Source organism: Panthera leo, chromosome D3, assembly GCF_018350215.1.
Source record: "Panthera leo isolate Ple1 chromosome D3, P.leo_Ple1_pat1.1, whole genome shotgun sequence".
NCBI lineage: Eukaryota > Metazoa > Chordata > Mammalia > Carnivora > Felidae > Panthera > Panthera leo.
In genome coordinates this window covers 44,784,643-44,804,654 of record NC_056690.1, presented here as the reverse complement: position 1 = coordinate 44,804,654, position 20,012 = coordinate 44,784,643, and the positions used below count along the sequence as shown (strand labels likewise).

At 34.7% G+C, this 20,012-nt stretch overlaps 1 protein-coding gene across 1 annotated transcript in view; it reads right to left on the bottom strand.

The window, feature by feature from the left end:
- Positions 1 to 20,012, bottom strand: part of MIB1 (MIB E3 ubiquitin protein ligase 1) — a 125,533-nt gene that overhangs the window by 62,387 nt on the left and 43,134 nt on the right. The window contains exons 8-10 of the mRNA XM_042909865.1: positions 14,840 to 14,984; positions 13,157 to 13,290; positions 9,613 to 9,720 (exon numbers count right to left, since the gene is read on the bottom strand). Of these exons, the coding sequence (XP_042765799.1) occupies positions 9,613 to 9,720; positions 13,157 to 13,290; positions 14,840 to 14,984 (387 nt within the window). The remainder of the gene's footprint in view (positions 1 to 9,612; positions 9,721 to 13,156; positions 13,291 to 14,839; positions 14,985 to 20,012) is intronic.

The window sequence follows — 20,012 nt, the reverse complement described above, 5'->3', positions numbered from 1 at the left end:
TAACTTTGTCTGGCTATGACATCAGGGTAAAGCAGGCTTCATAGAATGAGTTAGGAAGTGTTCTCTCCTCTGACATTTTTGAAAAATCTGAGAACAACTGGTGTTAGCTCTTTAAATGTTTGGTAGAGTTCATCAGTGAATCAATCAGTTCCAGGGCTTTTCTTTGTCAGGGTATTTTTTTAAATTACTGATTCAATCTTCTTATTAGCTATAGGTCTATTCAGATTTTCTATATCTTCATGATTCACTCTTAGGTTTTGTGTTTCTAGGTATTTGTCCAGTTCATCTAGGTTATCCCATTTGTTGGCATACAACTCTTTAAAGTACTCACTTATACACCTTTCCATTTCTGTAGAAATGGTAATGTCCCCACTTTCATTTCTGATTTTAGTACTCAGAGTCTTTTTTTAATGTTTATTTATTTTTGTTTACTATTTTGTTATTATTGTTTATTTATTAATGTTTATTTTAACAGTGCATACACAAGCAGGGGAGGAGCAGAGAGAGAGAGGCAGAAAGAGTATCCCAAGCAGGCTCCACACTGTGGAGCTCAATCTCACAGCCCTGAGATCATGACCTGAGCTGAAATCAGGAGTCGGACACTTAACAGACTGAACTACCCAGGCTCCCTGATTTTTTTTTTTTTTAACTGTTTATTTATTTTTGAGAGAGAGACAAAGCCTTAGTTGGGAAGGAGCAGAGAAAGAGGGAGACACAGAATCTGAAGCAGGCTCCAGGCTCTGAGCTGTCAGCATAGAGCCCAACGTGGGGCTCAAACCCACAAACTGCAAGATCATGACCTGAGCCAAAGTCAGACACTTAAATGACTGAGCCACCCAGGCACCCCTATCTGATCTATTTTTTAAATGTACCCATGTATAGCTATAAACTTCTCTTTCATACTGCTTTCACTACATCTCACAGGTTTTAGTTATGTTATGCTTTTGTTTTCATTCATGTCTAAGTATTGTCTTATTTCCCTTGCAATTTCTTTGATCCATTCATTGCTTAATTTTAATTTCCACAAATTTGTGAATTTTCCAGTTTTTCCTCTGTTATTGATTTGAAACTTCATCACATTGTGGTCAGAGAAGATACTCTGTAAGACATCTACCTTTTTAAATCTACTGAGCCTTAATATGCGACTTAACGTATGGTCTGTCCTGAAGAACGTACAAGGTGCCCTTGAAAAAAATGTGCATGCTGTTGTTAAGTGGAGTGTTCCATAGATGTCTATTAGCTCTATTTGGCTTTATTGTGTTGTTCTATCCATTACTGAGAGTAGGATACTGAAGTCTCAAGCTACTATTGTAAAAATGTTTATTTCTCCCATCACTTCTGTCAATTTTTTTCATCTATTTGTTTGGTCTATTATTAAGTATATAAATATTTATAATTGTCATATCTTCTTGCTGTATTGAACTTTTTAAAAATAATGCCCATCTCTGTCTTTTATAACCTTCATGACTTAAATTCTATTCTGTCTAAAATTAGTGGAGCTACTCCTGCTCTCTTTTGGTTACTATTTGCATTAATATCTTTCTCCATCCTTTCACTTTAAACTTATGTATCTATGCACCTAAACTGAGTCTCTTATACAGAGAATATATTACATCATTTTTAATCTATTCTGCCAGTCTCTGTCTTTTATACTTTAATTCACCTACATTTAAAGTAATTGTTGATAAGGAATAACTTACTGTTGTCATCTTCCTATATATTTTCTAGATACCATACAGCTTTTGTTGCCTCATTTTCCAAATTAATGTCCTCTTTTATATTTAATTGTTATTTTGAAGTGAAACATTTTAATTCCCTTCTCATTTCCTTTCATGTATATTCTATATCTATTTTCTTCAGTCACCATGGGGGTTATATTTAACTTCCTAAAGTTATAATACTAATTTCAAGTTTATACCAGCTTAACTTCAATAACCTACAAAAACTCATTAACAGCTCCATTCACAACACTTTCAGTTATTGTCACCACAAAATTACAACTTTGTACATTGTGTGCCCAAAAATATAATTTTTTTAAATCCATCAGTTCTTAAATTATGCAGAAAACAAAATGTAGATTTACAAACCAAAATTGCAATAATACTAGATTTTAGACTAATAATTTTTTTATGTATTAGTCTCTTAAACCATGTGGGAAACAAAAGAAAGAATTATAGACAATATATTGTTAAAATAATGCTATCTTTTATAAATGCCTACATATTTTACCTTTACAGTGATTTTATTTCTTCTTATGGCTTCAAGTTACTACCTAAAACAACTCATTTCACCCTGCAGGACTCCTTTTGGGATTTCTTGCAAGGCAGGCATAGTGGTAACAAACTCCCTCAGTTTTAGGGAATGTCTTCATTTCTCTGCCATTTTTGAAGGAGAGTTTTACCAGACACAGGATTTTTGGTTGACTGTGTGTGTGTGTGTGTGTGTGTGTTCTTTTTAGCACCTTGAATACATCAGTCCACTATCTTCTGGACTCCAAAGTTTCTGATGAGAAATCTGAAAATCTTATGAGGATTCCTTATAAGTGACAAGTCACCTCTGTTTCTGCTTTCAAGATTCTTTGGCCTTGGCTCTTGAAGTTTGATGATTATTGTGTGTGTCTCAGCATAGGTCTCTTTGAATTAATCCTACTTGAAATTCACTGTGCTTCTTGGATGTTTGTAATCAGGTCTTTCATCAAATTTGGGAAGTTTTGGGCCACAGTTTCTTCAAATAATCTCTCTGCTCCTCCCCCCCTCCCCCCCCCCCCCCCCCCCCCCGCCAACCTCTTCTCCTCAAACTCCCACAGTACATATCATGGTCCACCTGATAGTGTCCCACAGGTCCCTAAGGCTCTGTTCATTTTTTCTTCAATTTTTTTCCTTCTATTCCTCAGACTCCATAATTTTCATTGTCTTATCTTCCAGTTCACTGGGTCTTTCTTCTGTCTGGTTAAACCTGTCTTTGTATATCTCCATGAATTTTTCACTTCAGTTATCGTACTTTTCAACTTTAGAATTTCTTCTTGATTTCTTTTTAGGTTATCTTTGTGTTCACTGTTATTTCCATTTTGTTCATACATCATTTTCTTGACTTTCTTCTCATCTTCAGTTAGTTCTTGGAGCATCTTTAAGATAACTGTTTTTAGAGTCTTTGTCTAGTAAGCCTATATCTGGTTTTATCGCAAGCAGTTTCTGTTGCCTTATTTTTCTTCCTTTAAATGGATCATACTTTCCTATTTCTTTGTATGCCTTGTGATTTTTTTTTGTTGAAATCTGGACATTTGATTCTAATAACACAGTAACTCTTAAAATCAGATGCTTCCCCTTTTGCAGGGTTTTCTGGGGTTTTTTTTTCCTGTTTTGTTTTTAATTGTTTTAGGCTTTCTTTGTGCTTATAGCCTAAGGTGTAAAAAGGTCTTTTCTGAACCTGCACTTTTCCTTGGGCATGTGCAGTGACCTTCTAGTTTCTCACAGTAGTTGCTTTTGGATGTCCTAGTCTTTAATGCCAGGCTCCCAGAAGGAGAAAAAGAAAAAAAAGGGGGGGGGGGGGGGGGAGAGGGGGAGGGTGTACCAATCTTCAAATCTTCTGGAAGTCACTTCAGCCAAGGGGGAATGGCTTACAACAATGGGAGGGTACAACAATGGCGGCCCACCTCTGTGTCTCCACCTCCATGATCAGAAGCAGCAATCAGTGATCAGAACACAGATCCTGATGTTTATAGAAAAGAGTCCTTGTTGCCCACCCTGGCTCCTGCAAGCTGATCTAGGAACATAAACACGGCTGCCTGCCACTGGGCTAAAGGTTGGCATATAGGTAGTTCCTGCTGAATTAAGAGCTAAAATTGACAACATTGACCACAATTAACCTCCAACCCTTCCCCTGGAAGTAGCAAGATTTCAACAGAATCCAGAGTTCTAAAATAGTTACATCAGAAAGAATTCTACAAGTACTGTTGTTATCTAGGTGGGGTGATGAATTTCTACTACTTCCTACATCACTATATTCCCAGAATCCTCTCAGTAACTACCATGATTTTTAATATCAATGGAATTAAACATTTCCTGAATATACTGACACTTTCAGTAAATTAGTTCAACTATTTTATTATCCCCAGATATAATTAGTAGTATTTTACTTCATCTTTTTTTCCCTAAAACTCATTCAATTCATTAAGATACTGGTATTCTGATCATGCTAAAACTTCAACACAATTGTTTGGAAGTGGTGTATTCTGGTTGATTCATTCAGTGAGTATTTAATGGGTTCCTACTACAAGCTCAGTATTGTTCTGGACAGTGGTGATACAACAATGGACAAAATAAAGTTCCTACCCTCATAGAGTTTACATTCTAGTGGGGGAGATAGAATATTATCAACAAAATACGTAAATAAAATGTAAATTTTAGGTAGTAAAAGGGCCATAGCGAAAATACTGGAGGGAAGAAGGATTAGATGACAGCCAAGGGATGGCCTCCCAGCCAAAGAATAGCTGAAGAAGTGAGAGAGAGAAAGCTATGAGGATATTTGGGGGAAGAAGTGTGAAGACTAGGATGGTAACAGCAGAAAGGATAAAAAAATGTTCAAATTCTGGATATATTTTGAAGAGCCAACAGGATTTAGTGATGGTAATTACTCATTACCAGATAAGTAATATGAAAAAACAAAAGAGAAATCAGCGATGATTCTTAAAACTCAACCTGAACAACTAAAAGAATTTACAGATAAGGGAAGGCTAAAACTCTAGTGTGTCCCCTTGTAAAGCTTGACCTTTTTGTTTGGGCAATCTCAGATTTTAGCCTGCGTTCCTGTAAAAGCCAACTTAAAGACTGTTTTCTAAGTCTTACAAATCTAATCTTTTGTTGACATGCCACATTTTTAATAGTACCAGTTTTGGAGGCGTAGTGTGGAATAAGGAGGTAGGGAAGCCTCCATTCATAATCTAAATCAACATGGATCCTTCAGGAACTATGTATACCAATTCCTAGAGCCACTTTGAAGATTATTATCCTGAGCCCTGACTTGTTTTTAAGAAAAGAATTTCCTTAAACTGCCCAGTCTTGAAGCCCACTTGCCCTTTCCTTCTCAGTTTTACATTTACATAAACTGTTACTACAGTTTTGGGTTTTTTTTAACTTATTTACTTATTTTGAGAGAGAGAAAGGGCATGCACGTGCGTGGGGGAGGAGCAGAAAGACAGGGAGAGAGAGAATCCCAAGCAGGATCCACAGTGTCAGCGCTAAGCCCAAGGCAGGGCTTGATCCCACAAACCATGAGATCATGGTTCAAAATGATCTGAAACTGAGCCAAAATCAAGAGTCGGACACTTAACTGACTGAGCCACCCAGGTGCCCCTACAGTTTTGTTTTCATTACTAGATAAGCAGAATCGGACAGAATTAGTATCTACTTCTTGAGAAACTATACTGTCTACCTTCTGCCAGTTGGAAAGAAACAGTCAAACAAAGGCAATAATAACATCATAAATTCCTTTGGTGGTGTTGTATACTATAAATAGTATCTTAATTATTTCCCTTACTCCACACCCCAACCCTTTAAGTTATTATCATAGATAAGGAAACTGAAGCTTATACCAGTTAAAGTTTTTGCCCAATATCTCTTTAGACAGCAACAATACCATTAAAACTTGGGTTTCCTGATAAAATTTAGTATTGTTCTTCTTCAGAATAGTTTTCATTAATCTTAAATGATAAAACCACCCCCAAGTTTCCTGACAACTGCAGTATATATTTGTACTGGATTTGAAAACTAATTGTAAATGACACACTTTTTAGAACTGGTCATCCTTTCAATCCTTCACACCTTTAATATTATACTTCATCAGTGGAAAAAAAATACTTAGTCCCTGCAGGATCCAAAATTAGCTCACTTATAAAAACATACCTAAGATTTCACAGTCCTCAGTGCCTTTACCTATACATTAAGGAGGTAACAGAATGTAATCCTACTGTACTTAGTAGGTTATGACCTACATGGAGACAACTTTTCAAAATAGCTGAGTTTTCCCTAAGAAAAGAAATAGGAAAAAAATATAATCTTATCATATATCAGAAAGGTACAATATATATGAAATAATTAAGTGGTTACTTTTTCAATTTTTATTTAAATTCTGGTTTGTTAACATATGGTGTAACATTGGCTTCAGGAGTATAATTTAGTGTGATGATAGCTTAAATCAACTGAAAAACAAAAATGCAACAGTCATCTATACTAGGGACTAGCAAACTTTTCTGTGAAGGCCCAGAAAGTTAAGTATTTTAGATTTTACAAACCACATAGTATCTTGTCACAACTATTCAACTCTGCAGTTGTAATATGAAAGCAGCCATGCACAATAAATAAATGAATGAATGGATGTGCTGTGTTCCAGTAATACTTAACAACATAAATGGAGGGCTGGATTTGGCCTGCAGGCTATAGTTTGCAACCCACTCACTTCCTAATACACACAAAAAAAATGAAAGGTTACAGAATGAGATGACTAAAGAACAAAATATATTACTCTCTTTATTCTTCAGCTAACCTCAAAAGTTTTAATAAAATTAGTTTTTTAAAAACATTGTGGGCTCAGTCGATTAAGCATCCAACTTCGGCTCAGGTCATGATCTCATGGTTCATGAGTTTGAGCCCCGTATCGGGCTCTGTGCTGACAGCTCAGAGCCTACAGCCTGCTTCGGATTCTGTGTCTGCCTCTCTCTCTCTGCCCTCCCCCACTCACACTCTCTCAAAAATAAAATGAACATTGAAAAAATAAAAATAAAAAATACTGTTAATTATTATTGCTTTTACACTTGGTAAAGGTATAATGAAGTTTAAAGCACTTATCTTTTAGGATACATACCAAAATATTTACAGATAAAATAATATATCTAGATCTGCTTCAGTATAATTCAGTAGAGGGAGCAGAGCGGGAACAGGGTACAGATAAATCAAAACTGGCCGTGAAAAATAACTGAAGTGGGGTAATGGGAACACAGGATTCATTATACTATTCTTTTATAAATATCTAAAATTTCCAATAAAAAAAAGTTAATAATGACAAATGAACCACAAATTTAAATGCATTTGTAAAATTAACTATTTTCTCCATCTTTTAAACCAGGGTTTCTCAATTTTGGACCTATTTACCTTTAGGGCCAGATAGTTCTTTGTTATGGGAGCTGTCCTATGTGCTATGGGATATTCAGTAGCATCCTTAGTTTCTACCCACTAGATGCCAGTAGTACCCAAACCACCACACCTCCTACCAGTTATGACAATCAAAAATGGTCCCAGACATTTCCAAATGTCCCCCATAGGACAAAAATGCCCCCACTTGAAAACCACTGTTCTAAAAAAAAAAAAAAATTACACTGCTGCTTCTAATAGAGTCTTAAATTCTAGAAAAATGAGACTTTGAGGATGTTTTGTTTTAGTCTTAGGCGATGAATTGGCATTTATATTTTAACCCAATTTTTAAATTTGGTTTTTGTTTGCAATTGGTAAACTGTTATTAATTCACCTTTATCACACTATTTTATAGAAATACATATAGAAATAATTTATAGAATTACATCTGCCTGCAATGGTTTTTAAAACAGAAAATGCACAAAATGGAAATCCAAATGAGGACGTATGGTTGAAGTCCAGATGTATCCCACTGATCTGGTGACACAGTTTTCAAACTCTCAAAGAAATTATTTGTAAACACTTAGCTTACTGAGCCACACTCCAATCTCATCAGGTTTACAGTATCAACTAACCATTTGTTGTATATTTGAGTTCAACAGAGGAACAGTGCCAACTTTGTTCCCAGTCCCATAACTGCACTCCCATTGTACACAACACCTAATGTGAACAAGAAGTCTTTAGAAACACAAATGGCTAGATAGTCCCACGTTGTCAGGTGTATTAATTAAATTCTGAATCAGAAAGCACACTTTATAAAAAACGAGGCAAAAAAATTTGGTTTTGGGCCTCTTGCCTTATTAGCTATAATCAGAAAGGCCTTGGTTTCTTAGTAGTTGTTGCTACTCTAGTTTCTGGATTCATTAAATTAAAAAATGGGATACTTAACTCAGAGAATTTCATTCTATCTCTCCAAGCCATGACACAATAAAGTAACTGTCTCCCATTTACAAAACATTAAATTTAAACTGTCTTTCTTTCATTACCAAAAAAAAAAAAACCCTGTGATACTGTGTTCCCAAATTCACAACTAAGAAAGAAGTGACTTAAAAATTGCTACTGTAAAAGCAAAATCAAATCATATAATCTCATTCATAAAAACATGACAATAATGAAACTATCATATAGTTCATAAACATCTACATGCTAATTTAAAATTCAAGGGGCACCTGGGTGGCTCAGTCGGTTGAGCGAACAACTCATGATCTCGCGGTCCGTGAGTTCGAGCCCCACGTCAGGCTCTGTGCTGACAGCTCAGAGCCTGGAGCCTGTTTCAGATTCTGTGGCTCCCTCTCTCTGACCCTCCCCCATTCATGCTCTCTCTCTGTCTCAAAAATAAATAAACGTTAAAAAAAAAATTTTTTAATAAATAAATAAATAAAATAAAATTCAAGTTCTTTTTAGACCACAGAAAATTACAGTATCAAAAATCACTTATTTACAACTACAACACCAATGATTCTTCATAGTTAGCTGTCAACTGTAAAAAAAATAGTAGCTGTCAAAATACACTCAATCTGAGAAAAATGAAAAAATAACTTAAGACTTCTCTTTTGAAATATGTGTCTTTAAAATGTTTTAATTAGTAAAAATAGGCTCGTCTACTAATTTAGCCCTCAGAAATCCAAGTCCTTATTAAACTTCCTCAAATGGGAGTATCACTTGGACAAAATTACAACATTCTACCTAGTCTAAATTTGATAGAATTTTACGTGTTCGTAAATAATCTTCCACTAGACTAAAACAGATGTGATTTTAACATTTTTTCAATAATGAGGTTATAGTTAACTATAACAAAGGAAGCCATCCTTCACACCATACATATATTCTCAACTAAAATTCCAATGATAGTAAAAAATATTCATTTCCCTTTTAAAAGAATATACTCTAAATTAATTTAAGCATACATACACACACACACACACACACACACACACACACACACACACAGTGATAAACACGCCGTGAAAAATTTTCAAAGATCCACATTAAAATCAAGAAACAGTAAGACTAAACAAGTTCTAAATTACTGATTCCCTTATGAAAGGGAAAACAAAAAGCAAAGAAAGGCCTCTGAGTGTCACAGATCAGTAAAAATCTTGACCTACATGATCTATACATTCCCCTTCCCTCAACTTCCTCACTATGATTTTTGGATGAATCCAATTCAGCCCCCAGCAGCATGGTGGTCCTACCATAGTAAAGGAAAACTCAATTCCTATCTTCACTTATGGTTATGGCTACAATATTGAAGAATCAAAAGAAAAACAAGAAATGCTTCATGTTATCTCTTGTCAAATTTTTCTTTTCAATCAGAAGAGCCTTAGGTGAAGATTAAACTTTAGGAATGAAAGCAATCCATCTTATAATATAGAAGTATAATTTCTAGCACATTAATTTTTACTTATGTTTCAAACAGTTTAATTACCTCTGCTTCTACATCCACATTTTGCTTCAAAAGTAACTTCAAAATGTCAACATGTCCATTCTGACTAGCAGCTTGCATAGCTGTGTGACCAGCACATTGTCCATTTACCTATATAAAAAAGAAAGGATGAAGGAATGTCACCAAGAGCCAATATATAATGTAGGTTTAAATCTAACACATTGTAGGATTCTTTGAAAATAATTTAGGTTGGTTTTCCATATATCCTAGCATAGACCACCAGAAACTCTTCTGTAATTTAGAAGTGAGGCAGGCATTTTTTTGTTTGTTTGTTTTAAAGGTTAAAGTTCCACTGTTCAAAGAGCTATGAAAGAACTATTTTAGCCAATCTGAAAAGTTAAAAAAAGAAAGTAAGGGAGGGAGAAATGTCGTTTTAGTTTTGTATATTCACTTCTATTTGAATTAAAAAGCTCAGAGTATGTTTCAATGAAAAAAGAAAAAAACAATGAGGTGAATAAAAACTTTCAGAAAAGATGGCCTACTATATAAATAAATTCAATTTGACAAAGATACTGAATACTAACTGTAAGCAAACTATCATGAGGAATACATAAATGAATTAGCAAGGTAGCCATATACAACTATTATACTATAAAGCAATAATTTCCAATCTTTTCTTCACTTCAGATGTTGAATAAATGCATAATTTCCCAATGACATACCCAAGGCTAAGTACAATTCCTTAATCCCACCCCATCCGCTCCCATCCATAAAACCATAAAAGATGGTTAAAAATGGTAGCCTGGTCACACGTTTATATCATATTTCTCCTCAGACTACACTAAAAAGACAGTAAAATAATTAAAAACACAAAAAGACATAAAGACAAAGAGAAAGGAAGAGCTAACATCAGAAAACAATAAAAAGCAACACATTTTTGAAAGAGAGAAAGCAGACAGAAGTTCTGACTTTACAGACAAAAGAAACACAAAACCTAGGAACTTCAGACAAAGTCAAAGCCTGCAAAAACAAGCACATCACAGGCAGATGTCTGATGTGCAATGGCCACACTCCAGACCCTCTCCTCAAACTCAATGACAGAGCGTTAGTTGCCATGCAAATAGACCCTAGACAGAAAAATGGTTTCTTCCCTTAAACAACTGAATAGCCATGAAGAACAGACCTCTACATGATAGCATTCAGAGACCCCAAAAGCTCCACATGCATAATCACCATAATGCAAAGTCAGTCACTAAGTTCTATCCAAGCAAAGAGAGCACCAAGTAGCTTAATGTCTTATTCAGAGATGAATGGACAAGCAAAGATCAGAGATTTGAGGAAGACCTCAAATTAAAAAAATAACTTAAAAAAACACATCTTTCTCCAATGTTGTCATCTCTCAGAAGATGAAATGAATACATACCTGACATAACTAAGTGTCTTGGAAGATTAGTCAATTAGAAGTTTGGAAAAGAATTAACTATGACAATATAGATTACAAACAAATGAAAAAAACTTTATGTGTGAAGTTAAGAGGGACTGACTGGGAAAAACTACAAGTGAACTTTCTGGAATAAAGGAAAAGTCCTAGATCTTATTAGGGGTGTGAATTACATGGATGTTTGCATTTGTCAAAACTTTTCCATGTATTTCACTATATGTAAATTACACCTCAATTTTTTAAATAAAAAAAAATTATGAACATCAAGGAAAGCAAACAATTGTATAGGAAAATACAATCTAGAATCAGTCACAGCTCAGATATGAATGTCATTTAAATAATAACATGCACAGTCGATTTTAATCTTAGCAAAGTTACAATACAACCTAACCACATAAAGAAACCGGGAGGAGCGTGTATGTGTGTGAAGGGAATGGGCTGGAAAGAAAGCTGAAACCTCATTTTCACAGTGAAGTATTGAAAGATAACTCCCCAAACATAAAAATCAAGAAAAAACAATAGATGTTACTGGAAGATATGGAGGCAAAATATATGAAGAAAATCAGCTGAAAGACGTGAAAACAGCTGCCCCTAAAGGATGGGAAAACAGAGTTGAGAAGGAAATGATTTTTGTAACAAACCCTGTAGAACTATTTTTTCCCTTTAAATTTTTAGAATGTATATTGTTGGTTTTTTTTAGAAAAACTAAATTAGTAATTAAATGAAGAAAAAATTAAGTATAATAAAATATAAATCTGCTTGGCTGAATATAAAAAAATCTATCAAACACAAAAATCATTTGATACTTTAAACTTTGATAATTTACATAATTTTGATAATTTAAATAAATTATTTGTGATTTATCTGACAATAAAGAAATCACTGTGCTGGGGCGCCTGGGTGGCTCAATCAGTTGAGCATCCAACTTCGGCTCAGGTCATCATTTCGCAGTTCCTGAGTTCAAGCCCTGCATCAGGCTCTGTGCTGGTGGTGTGGAACCTGCTTGGGATTCTCTCTTTCCCCCTCTCTGCCCCTTCCCCACTTGCGCGTCCACACACACGCGCTCTCTCTAGCTCTCTCTCTTTCTTTCTCTAAATAAACTTAAAAAAAAAAAGGAATCACTGTGTTGTGCTACTGCAATTGACATCTCCCTAATAAACATGAAATGCCACATGAGCTCCTGGGAATATGATGTTTATATCTTACAATTATAGATCAGATCTTCAAACTGTCTAGCATACTTAAATACAAAGGCAACAAACAGTGTCACAGAAGAGTGACGATGACTCAAAGTGCCACTCCAACCACAATCTCTGGGCCAGCATTGAATACTGTATTGGTGCTGACATGGGAGCAATGGCAAAGCCAATGAATGACTAAACTAGAGCCAGAATGGCCCACTTAAAATGTGGTTTATGTGAATGGTAAAATACAATAAACTACTAAGATTTACAAAATGTATGACCTCTACTTCATCTGCATTCTAAACTGTAAGTTAATTCTCACAGGAAAAAAGTTTAGATTAAATGTTTTGAAAAGAGAGATAGAAAACTGCTTATAAAATTTACTACAATATATTTTAAAAACATGGTAAGATGACATCTCCATGAGAAGAATTCACTGAATTTCCCAAAAGGACACTAACCACTTAAAAACCTAAATGTAAAAATTATCAATTATAGGGGCGCCTGGATGGCTCAGTCGTTTAAGGGTCCGACTTCAGCTCAGGTCATGATCTCATGGTTTGCTGAGTTCAAGCCCCACATCAGGCTCTGTGCTGACAGCTCAGAGCCTGGAGCCTGTTTCAGATTCTGTGTCTCCCTCTCTCTCTGCCCGTCCCCTGCTCCAGCTCTGCCTTTCTCTGTCTCTCAAAAATAAATAAATGTTAAAAAAAAATTTTTTTTTAATTATCAATCATAAATTTAGGAGGTTACAATGTTAAAATAAGAAAATGTCAAGATCTTTTAGAAAAGTACACTGAAGAATGATGTCCAGTGTCTTTAAAATACCTCAGAAAAAAAAGGAAGAAGGAATAGATGAAGCGCAGTTGGAAATTAATTGAACTTAAATGATATTACTGAACTCTAATGTTCATTATACTATTCTATTTTTGTGTATGCTTCAAATAATTTTTAAAATGCTCACATCCACATCTGGTCTTTTTAGCAAATCTTCCACTTTAGCAACATCTCCATTGGCAGCAGCCTTAACTAATTCTTCATTGAGGTCACCAGATTCTTGGGTTTCAAATAATTTCTTCAAGAGTTGGGAGAGTCTTTCTGTAAAGCATCAAATAAAGCTGCTAACATAGGAGGATCTCAAACCTTAACTACTAACAGAGAAGCATTACCCATACATCTAGAACACATACTTTTCCTTTTTTAATATTTCTATCATCAGTGTTATTTTTGTACGCTACTACAGATATTACCCAGGCAAGTTATAATTACTACCATAGAAAGCTGCATTAAATTCCGAACCATAAGTATTCCCAGCTTTCTCCAATTCATGTATTTCAAGTTATAACTTCAGAAAAAGTAGAGAGTTAGAGACAAGTAACAATTCAAGATTTAGAAGCCATACCAAAGATAATCACAAATAAAAACACTACAATGGGAGTATTATAACAATACAAACTTTCTTTCAGGTTTTAAGCATATCACATCAATTCTCAGATCTCAATGCTACAGACCTTAGAATAAATCAACAAATGAATGATTATGATTCAGAAGCAACGTACTCTCTATAATATTTGGGGAAACGTTTTAGGGACAAACCAATTTTCAGTTGAAAATGGTCATCTAAGTGCCAACAACATACTTCAACAGGTGCCAACTGATTGGTATTGACTAACAAAAAAGAACTAGGGGCATATTTATATAGGCTCATTGTCATAAGATATTTTTTCTAAATAGCATTAATCAGTAGAGACATTACCCAGTACCATCCCTTAATTCTTAGATCTACTTAGTAGAAAGCAAAGAAATCACCAAGTGGACCACCACCAAGTACACATTATTTGAGTAGGATATTAACCATCCCTCGCTCTTTCAATTTGTAGTAGCCAGTTGGTTGTAATGCCACCTAACCAAAAGGTAAAAATAACACCACCTAATTCAAACTTTAAGTACACTAGCAAATTACAACAGGAAAGAAAAGACAGCAGTAGAGGAAGTAGAAAGCAGTACAAAATAAAACTGGAGGTCGCCCAATGTTTTCCTTTACTTTCTTATAATTTATAGTTATGGTTCTACCTTCTTTTCTGAATGCTAATACACAGTAATTTGTTTTAAAATGAATTGAGGTTATGTATATAAAGCTGGAGCACAGGAAGGAAAGACTTTGGGCATGAGTCTACCCAAGCATCCAGCTTATTCACATTTCAAAATGGTTTTCTACTTATTGTGGCATGTATAATAACTCTTATTAAACAGTAAGAAAGAAATATGGCCGATATGTAAAAATATCCAGGAAGAAAGCCATCTGCTAGCAATAACACTGAAAATAAAAAGAGAATAAAACAGTCTAAGAAAGTGATAAGTTCTGACTAAAGGGTACAATATTGAATTAACCCTTGATATAATATCCAAGAAAAAGTACCTACTTATGGAACTTTTCCAGGGGATACCTCAGCCAGAACAAAAACTGTTCATCATATGAAAAAAAGAAAAACAAAACAAAACAAAAAACACCTGTAGTGAAAATGCAGAAGTTAGTTGACATTCAAGTGAGATTATCTATGACATTATCTGTACATGAGAACTGAGGAATTAGCAAAGGTTCTAATGTAAACCATATTACTTTTAAAGAAACATGATACAAACATACCACCAGATGCATTGCTAATGGCTGATCCAGCAGATGCCACCTTGGAAACTGCTGCTGGATTGTATGTCCAAGATGTTCCACAAACTTCCACCTTTAAATCACTGTCTGAATAAATCTGCTGTACTCGGCCAACTTTACCTAAAGTCTTAAAAAAAAAAAAATTTTAGCTCATGTTGTCAAGTCTAAAGTATGTACCATAAAAATAGATCACCAGTTCTTACACGTTTAAAGTATTAATTTTTTTTTACTAAAGAAAAAACATTTAAAGGACAATCATTTTCAAATGGGTTATTTACAAACTTTAAAGAGCATCCCTAAAAAACATTTTAATAAACAGGGCATCTGGGTGGCTCAGTCAGTTGAGTGTCCGACTTTGGCTCAGGTCATGATCTCATGGTTAGTGAGTTGGAGCCCTGCATGGGGATCACTGTTATCTGTGCCGAGCCTGCTTCGGATCCTCTGTCCCCCTCTCACTCTGCCCCTCCCCTCCTCACACTCACTCTGTCTCTCACTCTCAAAAATAAACATTAAAAAAAATTTTTAATAAACAAAACTACTATACTTCCACAAGAATATAAAAACAAGGGGGTCTGAGTGGCTGACTCAGTTGAGCATCCAACGCTTGATTTCAGCTCACATCATGATCTCATGGTCATGGGATCAAGCCCAGCACTGGGCTCCATGCTGACAGTTCAGAGCCTGTTTGGGATTCTCTCCCTCTTCTCTGCCCCTCCACCGCTCGTGCATGCACACGCGCTCTCTCTCTCTCTCTCTCAAAATAAACTTAAAAAAAAAAAAGAATATAAAATCAAAAATATCATGACAGTCTATCATTTATAAAAGTTCACAAAATTTTGCTCTTTGATATTCAACCTTTTAATCCCATAATCTTATGTTACATCTTGAGAATTTGTAAATTAAATACTCTAAAATCCATCATTAATGTAGCCTAAAAAAATAAAACCTGATTTCTAAAACAAATTACTTAAACCAAAATGGGAATCAGTACTGATTCCAAGACAGAAGTAGGTAGAAATAACATGCTTATTAAATATACAGGGAAAGGGGCATTTGGTTTCAGAACACAATCAGCGGCAACTCTTACCATGTGGCAGATAGTATTCTAAGAGCTTTATACATATTGACTTACCTAATACATAAAATCCTGAAAATTAAGTACTATTAGCTCCATTTCAAACTCCAGTCCAAAACCCATTCTCTTCAGCACAAGAGAATAGCAAATTACAATACTAGAAAATTAGTTTAGAATATTGACAACATCTGACTACTTCCTAACACAGAGTAAACTGCCCTTGATTGAGTGCTTTATTTTTTGATCTCTCCACAGCATTGGACCCTAGCTTCTTGAAACTATTCCTTTGATTTCTGAATGACAGTCTAACCTTTCTGCCTATTCCTTCTCTTTCTTCACTCACTGGCTCCTTGTCCATTTTCAGATCCCTAAATCTATTCATTCTTCCCCAAATTTTATTCCTTAGTTTTTTACTCTTCCTCCTTAAAAATGTAATCTACTCTGACAACTATCACCTTATTTCCAAAGACTCCAAAATATAATTCTATAGCCCCATTTATTCCTCTCTCTGCCCTCCAACACACACCAATTTTAACTTCTCATTACACATTTCCTCTTGGAATTTTCCATCCTCTCAAACTCTATGAGGCTGCATTCCTTGTTTTCCCCCTTAACTGCTTATTATAGAAAGTCTCAAACATACATAAGAAGACAATAGTATATTGAATCCCTGTATACCCATCAACTCTTAACAATTTTCAGCTCATGGCCAATCTTATTCTCCCCTACCTATTTGTTACTCCCTGTACTATTCATCACATAAACTTTAAAAAAAAACAAACCTGATACTACTACCAACCCTCCCAAAATTATCAACTCTGTAATATCATAAAATACCAGTGTTCAAATTTCCAATTGCTTCATAAATGATAAAATTCTTCAGTATGCTTAAATCAAGTTCCAATAAAGTCTATACATATATTTTTCTTTGCCAATTATTTGTTGAAGAAACAGGGTCAACTGTCCTATAAAGTTTCTTACAATCTGAATTTTGCTAATTGATATAATTTAATAAATTCATCTTTCTCTGTATTTAATAAGAAACACTTCAAATTGGCTGCTAGATCCTTTTAACATGACCTAGAAATCTTTGATAGCTTCCTTGCTACCTGGTATGAGACTCATCTTGTTCACTTCCAAAGACCTAGAATTAGCCATTTCTCCAAAGACTGGTTTCTATACAGAGGGAAAGGCTATTTCAAGACTGTAATCTGGGGGCACCTGGGTGGCTCAGTCGGTTAAGCGTCCGACGTCAGCTCAGGTCACGATCTCGCGGTCCGTGAGTTCGAGCCCCGCATCAGGCTCTGGGCTGATGGCTCAGAGCCTGCAGCCTGCTTCTGATTCTGTGTCTCCCTCTCTCTCTCTGTCCCTCCCCCATTCATGCTCTGTCTCTCTCTGTCTCAAAAATAAATAAACGTTAAAAAAAAATTAAAAAAAAAAAAAGACTGTAATCTGGGCACTAAGGTTGGTATTGTTATTAGAATGGTTACTGTTTCTAGGTCTTTTCATAGACAAAGCTAGGAAATAGTGGGGGGGAAGGGGAGGAGATGTTTTATTTTGTTTTAAAGATAAAATAAATCATAAGTTCAAACATTCTTCCAATTCAAATTCAAGACTACAGGGTTTTTACTTAGCCTCTTCTATGTTACATTCGTATCTCCTTTTCCCACTCTGATCATTCTGGTTCTCAAAGTCACTGGGGATAACAGAATGAAAATTATCATATAACTACTCATTTGTTTTGTTTTTTTGTCACATCACACATAAAACAATCTCAGGATAATAATATTAGCACTACCACAGACAACAAGATCAATGAAAATTGTTAAAAATCCCTTTTTATAGACAGTTCTTTAGTGTATATTATTCCTAAAAAGATATAAAGACAAACAACTGTGTTAAAAATCACCTGTACTTTTCTCTGTACAGTTATGCCAACAGGAAACACATTTAGGTTCATTTATTTCATTTTATTTTCTACTTTTAGGAACTTCCTTTTTGAATTTAATTTTGCTTAATAATTGTATAAAAGATATATGTAGTTTTAAATCAAATCTATAAAACAAGATATATTCAAAGATGTCTCCTATCTACCTTTCTCCCTATACCATATTCCTTTTTTTAGATATGAAATATGTTTTTTTAACTTCACGGTTAATCCCTCCATTGTTTGCTTTTTTTCACATGAACTCTGCATTGTCCTAATTAGTTATACTTACAATAATACTAGTATTTTATACATATATATATGTATATATAAAACCTTATTCCCTCTTAAAAAAAAAAAAAAGAGACAGAGTGAGTCAATTGGTTCCCTAGTATGTACAACATTGAAATTAGTCATTCATGTTCTTACCCTTACCTTCTTTCTCCCTAATATTTTGGTTTAGAAAGACAAATATATGATTTCATTCATATATGTAATTTAAGAAACACAACAGATGAACAGAGGGAAAAGGAAGGAAAAATAAGATAAAAACACAGAGGGAGGCAAACCATAATAGATTCTAAAATACAGAGAACTGAGGGGTACCAGAGGGGAGATGGGGGAAGGGGGATGGGCTAAATGGGTGATGGGCATTAAGGAGGGCACTTGTTGGGAGGCGCCTGGGTGGCTCAATCAGTTAGGCGTCTGACTTCAGCTCAGGTCATGATCTCATGGTTTGTGAGTTCTAGCCCCACATCGGGCTCTGTGCTAACAGCTCAAAGCCTGGAGTCTGCTTCAAATTCTGTCTCCCTCTCTCTCTGCCCCTCCCCCACTCATTCTCTCTCTCTCTCTCTCTCTCTCTCTCTCTCTCTCTCTCAAAAATAAAAACATTAAAAAAAAAATTTAAAGGGGCATTAAGGAATCTACTCCTGAAATCATTGCTTCATTATATACTAATTTGGATGTAAATTATAAAAAATAAAAAATAAAGTTAAATTATTAAAAAAAAAAAAAAAAGGAAGGCACTTGTTGGGATGAGCACTGGGTGTTATATGCAAGTGATGAATCACTGGGTTCTATTCCTGAAACCAAGATTATACGGTATGTTAACTAACTTAAATTTAAATTAAAAAAAAATATGTATATATATAGGTTTAAAATAATAGTATTTAGTTCCACATAATAACTAAAAGGCAATCGAACAGCTTGCTAAACTTTCCATATATGCTCTCTCCATTCCCACTCCATTTTTTGAGTTATACTCTATAAAGTTACATTTTATCTGTGTTGTTAGAGCATAAAACCATTATACAGACTCTACCTCTTCCTTTAACCATCATTTAATCTTAGTTCAACAAATAAATACATATTTAATGATCACTATCAGCTTTCAGTTGATATCTCTCATGTCGGTTGTCTGAAACATTTTTTAGGAGATTAATCAGAAAAAGCTAATGGGAACAAGATTCTATAAATTCTTACATGTTCATAGCAACTTGTAGCCTTTATACTTGAAAGTCAGTTGGTTATATATAAAACTCTTAGCTTACATTTTTGTTCCTTGAGTACGTTAAATAAATGTTATTTCGCTGAGATCACAAAGCACAGAGATCAGTTTTTTTCCTTAACAATAATCTGATTTTCTTTTCTTTGTAAGTAAAACTTGACCTTTTTCCCCAGATACCCAAAGAGTTGTTTTCTTTTCTTGAAGATTCAATTATTTACCAGAAAATGGCTCAGTGTTTGGTGTTCTCAGTTTTCCCAACTATACAATGTATCCTTTTAATATTTAGCTTTAAAGTTTTTAATTCAGGGGCATTCTTTCTGGAATTACAAATTTTAGTAGCTTTACAGTCCATTGCTTTGGCTTTTGTTTTTCCTTTTTTGCAAGGACTCCTAATACACATATATTAGGTAATCTATATTTGTCACTTTCCCTGAAATACTTTTTACCTTTTTTATTTAAAAAATTTTCTTCCTTTTTACCTTGTTTCTCTTAAAGGCATTATCTGTTATATTTATTTGATGTGTTGCATCAAGCTTACTCCTCATTTCTGAAATTATCTTTCCTTTTCAATTCTTCCCTAAGTTCTATCACCTCATTTCTAATTATGATCCATTTCAGAGTGCCTGGGTGGCTCAGTCAGTTCAGT